This window comes from Alexandromys fortis, unplaced genomic scaffold (genome assembly GCF_014885135.2).
Source record: "Alexandromys fortis isolate MF-2015 unplaced genomic scaffold, M_Fortis_MF-2015_v1.1 scaffold_394, whole genome shotgun sequence".
In the NCBI taxonomy this organism is placed as follows: domain Eukaryota; kingdom Metazoa; phylum Chordata; class Mammalia; order Rodentia; family Cricetidae; genus Alexandromys; species Alexandromys fortis.
Window position 1 is genome coordinate 70,635 of NW_026068271.1, and position 11,238 is coordinate 81,872.

An 11,238-nucleotide genomic window follows, 5' to 3' on the forward strand; every position below is an offset into this window, starting at 1 on the left:
AAGATGGTGATGATAAGAAAAGGAAGAGCAGAGGAGAACAAAGAAAGTGGAGGAGGTACATGCTAAAGTTCCCTCCTCTATGGGCTGAGGATGCATTTGCTTGGCAGAGTGCTTGTCTGGCATGCATGATGCCCTGAGTTTACTCCCAGAACCCAATAAAAAGGATGTGATGTAGCACACACCTAGAAAAATACTTATGTTGAAAATGATACTGAAATAACACTCACCAAAATAATAACATGATAACATAGAGTTTATTAAAGAAAAATGAACTGTTAATATGACACCATAGAATACTGGGGATTTTAAGTATGGAGGGTCTAGCTCCTCTTTCTGTCTCTACCACTGGCCAAAAGAATGTCATCATTAAGACCCCAGTCTTTGTAACAGACACACCATGACTAAAGCCCACACAACCATCTTAGAACACAGCGGCCTAGAAGAGGTCTGACCTTCTTGAGCCACCAGAGAAGCTTCCAAAAGTCACTCCAGAGGGCTTGCCAGCTGCTGCCTCATGTGCATGGGGTTGGACCTTATGGAGCTGACACGGCCTTTAGCAGCTGGATTTGAGTCAGGCTCCAGGCTCATCCACAACACACTTGAGAGAGCCGAACTGGTTAGTTTTGGGCTTCACTACAAGATATCACTACCACGTGGCATTTAGAGCCATCTGTCTGGACCAACTGCTCTTTCTTCTTGCCTGTTCGATATGCTGTGCCTTGAACATAATTAAAGTGTCCTCTGTGCACTCTCTGCTGGAAACATGGTCCGTGATGTGGTTGTGTTGAAAGGTGTCAGAGCCCTTGGGATCTGGAGCCTAATGAGAGGCATTGGGTCTTTAGGGCAGATCCACAGAATAGGTTAATCCTGGTCTCACAGAGAGGTCTGGGATCGCGGAGAATGGATTATTATAAAAAAAAAAAAAAGGCCAACCTGTATGGTTAGTATCTACTGCATGTGATTGGTTTTCCTGTTCTCTACTGTATTGTGACACACAAGAACGGTCCCTATCAGAGGTTGGAAGAATTGGCTGCTTGATCTTAACTGTCAATTTCACAATTATGATCTGAATAAGCCTTTAATTTATAAGGAACTTAGCCTCTGGACTTTTGTGGCAGAAACAGAAAACAGATAAAGACATGAGGGGACTTTCTTTTGCCTGCTTCATTGAATCACTTCACTTTATACCGTCCTTAGCATAGCTTAAGCCAGTTCATCCCCATGACCTGAAGATTAAACGCCTGCCTCTCCCCTGACACACTGTGACCTCATCCACCTGGCTCCACTCTTCCCTAGCACCAACTGCTGCTCAGGAATGGCTTTTTCTAGAATGTCATCATTCTAGAAAGTCTTTGTGATTTGTTCAAATCCTGCTACTTACATGAGTTTGTTGAGTTGAACTCCCAAACAATCTTAAAATTCCTATTGCTTTGCTTGTATCCAATATCACCCAGGTGAGCAGATAAATTTGTCAAGTTAATTTTTATGATTTCATTCTATATCTGCAAACAGACTCTCAGCTTCTGAGGGCCAAGGAAGGCAGCTTGGCTCCCTGACATTGCCACAAACATTGGATCGTTGATATGAATGGTTCTTTAAGGAGCTCTGTAGAGGGCAGGAATTCCCTGCCCAGTGCATATCACCTAGCCCCTAGGAACCTTGTTTGCACATGACATGATGACTGTCCCTACAGGGAAAAGATGCAGCATGCCTGCTATCATGACAGGATGTCACCAGCCCTCACTGTGAGTTCTGGGCATAAGGGTGCTGGGGGAGGTGGCACTTTCTACAGTGATGTACTGTTCATAAGTTGTTCACATGACAGTAAATAGCCCCTACATCCATCCTTACTCAAGCAACCATAATTACCTCTAAATAGGAATGACCTTTAGACATAGAGACATGGACAGCAAAATAAGAAAGGAAGGAAATAGATTTTCAGAGAAAACAAAAATATTGAATAGGATGCTAAGTGGAACTGTCTGGCATGTGTGAAGCACATTCGAAAAACACTTATGGCCAGATGTGCCACACATCTGTCAATCCAGCACATGTGATGTTAGCTCAAAAGGATTATTAGCCTGAGAAGAGAAGGATGATCTTATTCCTCCTCCCCCCAAAAATGACATTGTCTCAAATTTTAAAATTCAAATGAATACACCGTTGGTCCAGGTGGGTGATATCTTAAAAAACCAAGGGGGAGCAGGATTGTTGCCACTAAATCAGCTCTAAACCGGAAGTGGGGCCCAGGATGCTGAGTGGTTCCTAGTAAAGAAGTGGTAATTAGAGATGAAATCTCTCTTGTGAAGACTGTAAAAGATGGTGTCAGCATCAGCTCCTTGAATGGCCCATGTGTTACATAAACAAAAATAAGCATTCCCTACCTACCCCACCTCCTGACCTGCCTCTCCTCCCCTTTGTTCCTGAACACAGCAGGCTAATGCTAATCCCTTGTGCTGGCAGAAGCAAATCTAATCTACTGCTACATCTGAGGTTTTTCTTTCTCTTCTGGACCAAAGAGGAAAATTGTAAGCCCTTGGCACACATCTCAACACCTCGACTCTTTTCACATTACAAGCACAGAGCCACACCCAATTCCAACATGTCAACCGACCTGTGCACCATCCATCACCAATCAGCGCCTCACCTTCCACTCAGCAAACTACCCACCTGAACCTACTGCGTGGAAGGAGTCCCTTGCTTCTCCCACTAAGTGACCTCCAGGAGCAAACACAGGGCTAGGCCATAGGACACAGACCCTGTGCGTGTCTCACCCGCATGAAGGAGTTGAGCAGGCCTCCTCTGTCCATCTGCAGGAGGTTCCCCAAGAGGGGCAGGGGACGAGGTCCTGGAGGGAGATGTCCACGAGCCTTTGGGTGACCCCTGATCAGGAGCAGTAAGAAGCTCACGAGAAGAACAAGGAGGAGCAGGACACTGGTCTCCATGGTCCTGGTCTGTGTACTGTCCACTTGACTACACACTCCAGCGGGACTTTTATGCTGGACCTGCCTCTCCACTCAGTTGCGCAACTTCAGTTATTTCTGCCTCCTGTCTCATCATTGTCCTGTGGTGTTAGTACCCATACTTCCTGCTTGGGCTGTCGGTGACCTGCTCACTCCCTGTTTCGTAGATGCTGGCAAGGACAGCGAAACAGGTACCTAGGACAAAAAATATAGTGAGTCAAGCATCTTGATTTCAGGGGTTTATGCACGCATTCAGCTCAGCTTTCTCTGTATATTTACACAGGAGTGAACTGACTGTGTGCTGCATATGTGAAGAGATATTTCTTATGTGAGTGTGCATGTCTGTGCCTTTGTGTGTTTCTCCTGATTTGTGTGTGTATGTTGTTGTTGTTGTTGTTGTTGTGGTGGTGGTGGTGGTGGTGGTGGTGGTGGTGGTGGTGGTGGTGATGGTGTGTCTGTATTGGTTGGTTTTTCAAGACAGGGTTTCTCTGTGTAGCCATGGCTGTCCTGAAAAGCACTCTGTAGACCAGGCTGGCCTCCAACTCAGAAAACCTCCTGCCTCTGCCTCCTGAATATTGAGATTAAAGGTACATCTTCGCATTGGGAATCTATTCTGTTTGTTCTTAGTTTTGCGTGTGACTCGAGTGACAGGAGTACAGTTGTATGTTACCGTGTTTCTCTGTGTGTTTGTACATAGCCCAACCACAGTGCTGATGTGATTTCTCCAGAGTCCCCATGTCACTCTCTGGCATGTGACAACCACAGATGGGAGAAAGTGGAGAAGTAAGGAGATAGAAGGTGTGAGGCTCAGCAGTCAGGTGGAGAGAGAGGCTCCAGCCTGGCAGAGGAGCAGTTGGAGCCTCTGGGTCTCTGATCACTGTAACTGGTGATCACTTCCTCCTCTAGGCTGTCTCACAGCTCCTGAAGCTCTCTGGCCTTCCCCCTGACCCACCTCTCTAACGGGGTCTCTATCCCCTGTGGACTCAGAGCTTCAGGGTGCTGAGACTGTCTAACTCTGTTTCCTACTGCGGCAGAGTACCAGGGAGCAGAACATTATCATTAGGAGACATTTCACATTGTGCTTCTGGAAGCAGTTATTTCCCAGAACACCGCACTGGCGTCTGGTGAGGCATTTGCTGCTGCATTATAACATGTCAGGGGACAAGCAAGTGCACCTAAGACTGGGAGAGCTGAAAAGGAAACTGGACACTCCATAGAGGACCCGCTCCTATGACAATGGCGTCAATCCAGGCACAAACTGTCGTGGTTAGAATGTGAAGGACCTTCCACGACTCCATGTGTTTGAATGCTTGATCTCTAACTAATAGTATTTTAGGACGTTCTCAGACTCTTGGTAGGAAGTTACTTGAGGGAACCTTTCCCTCACATCCTCCTCTCTCCCCTCTCACCTGCCACATGCTCACACAGCAAACCTAGGGGTTCAGCTGCCTCGCCTTCCTGTCTTGAAACTGACCCTAAATAAATCTTTCGCATTTGCTTCTAAGTAGATATTTAGCCACAGTGACAAAGCAACTAACACAAAACATAAGTACCAGGAGTGAGGTGGTTATATAATAAACTCACCATTTACTTTCTTCTTTTAAATTCTTTGGTAGTTTGATCCCCAGCATTGACATGGGAAATTGGGACTAATCACATATCAGTATCAGAAAATGAGTTGCATGTGGGAGAGAGAGACAGCGGCCGGCTATGAATATTAGCCTAATCTAAGTAACTTGTTATACCAGCCACCCCGATCTTTAAATATTGTACAACTCTCAAAATATCGCCACCAACTAAAGACCAACTGATCAAATAAGTAAGCCGGAAAGGAACATTCCACAACCAAAATATAACATAAAAGCAATGCCTGAATCACATTTAAAACATTTCATTTCTTCTTTTGTTGTTGTCTTAACTTAACTGTATTACAAAACATAACACAGAGAAATTGACCAGGTCCACAGTCTATACATGGCAGTGAACATCTACTCACTTCAGATGGGCATTACAAAGCTGTAGAGCTTCACATTGTCATTTTATTCTTTTGTTTGTTTTGTTTTGTTTTGTTTGTTTTTTAAGACAGGGTTTCTCTGTAACTTTGGAGCTTGTCCTGGAACTTGCTCTGTAGACCACTCTGCCCTCAAACTCAGAGATCCACCTGCCTCTGCCTCCTAAATGCTAGGATTAAAGGTGTGCACCACTACTACCCAGCCCTTTTTTTAATTTTCATTTTATGTATATAAGTGTTTCATCTGAACACATTTGTGTTCAACACATGTATGTCTTGTGCACAGAGGTTAGAAGAGGGCACTGTATGTTCTCAAATTAGAGTTATAGATGGCTGTAGCCATCATGTAGATGCTAGGAACTTAACCCAGGTCCTCTTCAAGAACAGCAAGTGCTCTTAACTATTGAACCCTCTCCCCAGTTCACATATTACTTCTTAATGTAGCTATAATGGCATTTAAATTTCAATTTGAATTTTAAAGAGAATAGTCAACAATTAGCACTCTGTTTCTGCTCCTTCCAATATAACCCACCCTATCCTCTAAGATAAAAAGCATTCATTCTATCCCAATACCCTAAACTCTAAATTGAATTAAAGCCTTTCCCGTAGTTCACCACCTTTTTTTTTAAATAAATTTGTTGGTCGCCATTCAATTGTAAACTACAAACTAGTATAAATCTGGAGAAATAAAGTCAAATGCATATCTGTGTCTTGGAAGAGAACCTTTATTCTCTATGCTATCTTGACATTTTGACAAAAGAAGTGATGAGAGATGAGGAACCTAGATGGACGTGTTGAGTCATCTGCAGGGAAGAGGAAGACGGTCAAGAAACTGAAACAGATCCGGCCATTTGGATAACACTGACATCTCATGAACTGCATAGACAGTCAAGGGCAAAACTGCCTGGCTCAGTTGATAGACTGTATTCCTTGCATCCATGAAGACTTGGATTTCACCTTCATCACTGCATGAAGTGAGTGTGATAATGAATGCATACAGTCTCAAGGCCCTGAAGGTGATTCTTGACTATATCAGGATCAGATTCCAGTTACAGACATTTCCAAAGTATCTCAGGACAAGAAATATCTACCCTCACATATGTCCGTGTCATTGTGGTCCAGTGACTAAGGTACCCAAGGTGTGTTGTCATCCTGATAGACAAGCAGGTTCAAAGCAACCTAAAACTTCAACAGATGTCCTTTGTTCTTTCTCTCTTGGTGTGAAGGTCTCATGAAACCTGACCTACCCTGTATCACAGTGTAGCCAAGGATGCTTTTACACACTCCTGGCTCCTCTATCGGTGCTGAGTGCATAACCATGAATCACAACGATTATATTATATGCTTCTGGGCATTGAACTCAGGGCTTCATTTACACTGGGCAAGTTAACATTCCCTGACTCTGCCAAATCCCCAGCACCCATTTTTTTTGTTTTGTTTTGACTTTCTTTGTTTTTAGGAAACATGATATCATTATGTAGTGCAGGCTGGACTTGAACTTCTGATTCTCCTGCTTCCACATCCCAGCACTTGGAATGCAAATGTGTGCCAATGTGTCAAAAATATTTGGGGTTTTGCTCTGCCACCCAGACTGACTGTGAATTTATGATCTTTTCTCTTGAGTAACTAAGGTTATAGACTTAGGCCATGTGATCTTATGATTTTGTTATTGTTGCTGTTGGTGGTGTTCATATTGTGTGTAAAAATCTGATGTATATTTTTGCAGAGATAAAATTTTAATTTGTATCATAATTTTACTTCCAAAATTTTTGAATTATGTAGAAAATGACTTATGTATCTCTGCTATTTCAAGCATATATAAAACTTTCAAGTTTGAATTTGATTCTCCATACCACATTTTAAATTGGTTTGTTTATCTGTCTTAGACAAGTTCTCCCCATGTATCCCAGGCTTATCTTGAACTCATAAAGCTATTCTCACTGGCTCCTAATGCTGGTATTACAGACGTGAGCCATTATATCTGGCACATTTCATGTCTGGAAAGTGCTTTCCTATTGCACAAAGTAGTTTTAATTCACTGTCTAACGTTCAGCAACACCCCAATCTCTCTTTTCCCCCTCTCTTTCTCTCCCCCCTTTGTATATTAATAAGGGAAGGTGACATACCTTCTCAAAGTGTGAATTGTCAGCTACTGCATGGAACACACCTATGTCTCCCACCAGGAATCCTGGGTTGAAAAAAATGGCCCATGTTCAGGGTCAGATCACCCAGCTGGGCAAGAACAAAGGTCTGGTTTCAGTCCAGTCTACGGTGGCACCAATCCAATGTCAGGAGAGTGCAGGTCCTGTGTCTGAAATCTGCATGCCTTTCTTCCCTTCCTCTTTGGTCACTGGAATGTAACTCTGCTATTTAGGTCATGTCCTGGATGTAGCCAGGCACTGGATAAAAATAGAAAGTGCTCTCTCTCTCTCTCTCTCTCTCTCTCTCTCTCTCTCTCTCTCTCTCTCTGTGTGTGTGTGTGTGTGTGTGTGTGTGTGTGTGTTTCTCTCTCTATTTAGTAAAGAGATGTGAAGTCTTGTTTCAAAAAGAGAGAGAGAGAGGTCCAAGGATAGGCCGGTGCTTCTCATTTCAGTGATTGGGTGGCTGAGATTAAGCATCAGTCCTTGCCTGGATAACTTAACAGACCCTATCCCCAGATTAAAATTTTCTAAAGGGTTGATGATGTACCACAATGGTAGAGCACTTGCCTGGCCTCTTCCAGTTGTGGATGGATGATCCTGGATGTGCCTTAGGGTTAGGGCACTTTCCAAGCAGGTCTGAGGTCCTAGGTTCCATCTCCATGCAGAGGAGAGAGATGATGTATAGAAGGAGAAGGAGGGACAAATAGATTAATCACAGAGAAGGTGACACAGAGATATAGAGAGAAACAGGGAAAAAAGGTAGAATCCTTGAGTCTGGGAGAAAAAGAAGAAAAGAGTAAATTAAGGCCAGAGGCTCAGGGACTCAGAGAGAGTGTTGGGAATACTGCTCAGTCCCTACAACTGAGAGAATCCACTGGGCTATGTTAGTTCACCTCAACTAGATTTGGGATCATATCAACCTACCCCTGGGGGTGCCTTCTTGAGAGAACTACAGATATTTAATTGAATAGGGAATCCCTACCCTGTATATGAGTACCATCCTTGTGTGGTTCCCAATCAAAAGAGAAAGAATGCATGTTGAATACAAGTACACATCTACCTCTGGTTCAAGAGCATGGATACAGTGTGACCTACAGTGTAACCTCTGACATACTCCTGTCCCAACACCTTCCATGTCATCATGGATGGTACCTTCAAAACAATCCCTTTCTCTTCCTGTTGACCCTTGTCACACTTATTGTCACAGCAATGGACCAACCATTCCTCCTGAAAATTTGTATTCTTCATTGTCATTGTGATACACCTGACCATATGGTTCTTGGGTCTTTGGAGCTGATTTATGGGAAGAGCATGGAATTATAAAGAATCCCAAAAGTGGCCTGTATTTGGGTGCTCTGGTGGGAATTTGGAAAACCAGACTAGTAAAAGAAAGGGAAACAATAGTGAGAGTCTAAGGGAGCAAGGCTAAGAGCTATTCAAATAGACTAGAGAAATCTGATTTGCTCTCTCTGTGCCCTGAGAACTTGAGTGAAACTGGATTCAAAAAGAATGGACTCCAGGCCCTAACTGTGGCTGAGGGTCATGTCTGGGTCTGCGTCCTATGACAGACAGAGTCAGTGTTGATGTTTGTGGCCCGTGTTACCATCAAGGGCCATGGATGACTTGGATACTGGAGAACTGGTTCTACCTCTTGCAGGCCAAACCATTAGAAGAGGCACTCCTCCATGAAAAACTGGGTCAAATGGCATGGGCGCTGAAGAGTTGGTCCTGACCATCCATGACGCTAGGAGAAATGTCCCTCCCTTCCCTGCTTCCACAATGGGAGAGCTGGTTCCACACTCAGTAGAGCTGCTCTCACCCCTCACCATGAGTGCAGGAGAGCTGGCCCTGACCCTCTGCTAAAGGGGTCAGTCCCAGTGGAGGTCCAGGCTGACCAACTCAGCTACCACCCTGACCCACATCTGGGGCTCTGAGTTGCCGTACCCCAATGTCTACCCCATCTAGGACCTGCTGGAGCACATGAAGAGTCTGGTCCTGTGGAACCATAGATGCAAGATCTCCATGACTTGAGGCAATAGCAGGATATCAGAGAGGTTTCACTGAGGGTTCAGTATTGATGCTGCACCAGAAGCCAGAGGCCTTAAACCAGACCAACAACTCATTGCAGTAAACACTCACAAGTGAAGCTGTGTGGTATCCTGCGAGACACACAGGAGCTCCCAAGGCCATGAGGACAAATGAATATGTGATGGAGAAGACAGAAAGATGGAAACGTAAAATGTTTTTCTTCTGTTTGGGGGGATGGGGAAGCTACAAGGATGGTGAATAGACATGAAAGGACTGGGAAGTGAGTGGGATGGGGGGGCATGGTATGAAATTTCCAAGGGATCAATAAAAGGAATTATGTTGAGAAAGAAAAAAGAACAGACTCATTTATTTGGTGAAGCAGTAGAGCAGTGGCGTGGTTACCGCCCACGGCTCTGATTCAAGTCCACAGGCATAAGGAGCCAAAGTGGAGCAGAAAGATAGGGGAACTCTGCAATTTTCCAGAAGAAAACTAAAAGAAGCACGAGAGAGTTCGAAGTTGCAGACAATGTGGGTTCAGAGGAGGCAGCTATGCTCGTTAAGGTAATTGCCAGCATTGAGGACAAACTTGTGTGGAGAACCAGTCTGCTGCCGTCTTAGGCTTACAAGGCACCTCATAGCAAATACAAACTAGCTTCATTCCTGTTTATGCTTAAACCTCTGTTTCTCAGGGATTCAGCCATATCCCACTGTAGCTTTAACTACAAACGGTTCTGTACTCCCTGTTCCTGGAATATCAATCATTTATTTGTTTCAAAATGTTTTATAACTGCCTTGCAACCTACCTTTGTTTCAAAAGGTTATAAGACCCTCGTGATAAACTTATTAAGACCACCTGTTGAGATGCTTTGTTTTGACCACCTGTTATGTTCTACTCCTAGAGCCCTATTTTCCCTCCATCCCAGAGTTCTGTAAAAGTCTTGTTTCTCAGGTCCAATACTGGATTAGGGTGAAGCAGCCTGTGTACATGAATAAAAAGCTTGCATTAATTCATTTCGCCATGATGGTTTTGTCAGTGGTCTTTCTCCTCCCATCTTAGGGATTAACAGTGCTCTGCACTGGGACAATAGAAAAGCTGCCCTGAAGGCAAGACTTTGCCCACTGTAGGCTTGGGTTTGTGAAATGCAAGGTTCCTTTCTAAAACAAAATGTCACCTAGTAAGTGTTACACCAGGGTCAGAAAGCAGTGGCCAACTGTTCTTCAGGCCACAAACACTGTGGTCCAGGGAGCAAGGCATGGATTGATCTAGCATTAGAACCTGGCCACAGCATCATGTGGCACTGGTTTGGCAGATGTGAAAGATACAAGAGTGATGGAATCCTGGAGGCCTCCACCCAAGTTCCAGAAAACTGCTGAGATCCAGCACCATCTAGTATGGTTGGATTCCCTTTATGAGTCCCTGCCTCATACGCTACTACATGAAACAGGGGAAGTGAAGCCTAAGTTGAAATGGAGACCCCCAAAATGCTGGAGATGTTGGAATGACAGGATGTCCACTGAGGAAAATGAAAATAAAATTGAAACGTTTGCCCTGGCAATGCTGAAGCATGTATGGACAGCCTATATATGGCGGTTCTGTTGAACTAGTCATACCAGGTTTCATGGTCTAAGTTGATGAGAATGACTGATGAGGTCTCTTCCTCAAGAGGGCACCAGATCTCATTACAGATGGTTGTGAGCCACCATGTGGTTGCTGAGAATTGAACATAGGACCTTTGGAAGGGCAGGCAGTCAACCCAAGAGAAAAGTCACGATGCTGAGGTGACAGAGCTGGAGTGACAAGGCTGTCCCAGACCACTGAAGCCCAGGTGATTCCATCACCCTTCCCAGGTGCTGAATCTACAATTTCAGAATATGGAGTGGGGAGGGGTCCTGTGGTTATGGAGGCATTTTCTCAATTGAACCTCCCTCTACCCAAATTACTCTAGCTTGTATCAAGTTCACATAAAAGCAGCCAGCATAGGGACACAGCAAGAAGAAATCAACTGAGAGAAAGACCCATACCCAGCAGAATCAAAACTGGACACAACTCACCAGATTTCATGATGTATATCTTATCCCAGCTACTTGGGGAATG

The 11,238-nt window shown here is 44.3% G+C and overlaps 1 protein-coding gene across 1 annotated transcript in view; it reads right to left on the minus strand.

The window, feature by feature from the left end:
* LOC126494580 (cytochrome P450 2B2-like) overlaps positions 1-7,273 on the minus strand; it is a 54,865-nt gene extending 47,592 nt beyond the window's left edge. Inside the window, exons 1-2 of the mRNA XM_050132012.1 lie at positions 7,101-7,273; positions 2,775-3,158 (exon numbers count right to left, since the gene is read on the minus strand). Coding sequence (XP_049987969.1) covers positions 2,775-2,945 — 171 coding nt within the window. The 5' untranslated portion in view covers positions 2,946-3,158; positions 7,101-7,273. The remainder of the gene's footprint in view (positions 1-2,774; positions 3,159-7,100) is intronic.
* Positions 7,274-11,238: the final 3,965 nt, after the last annotated feature.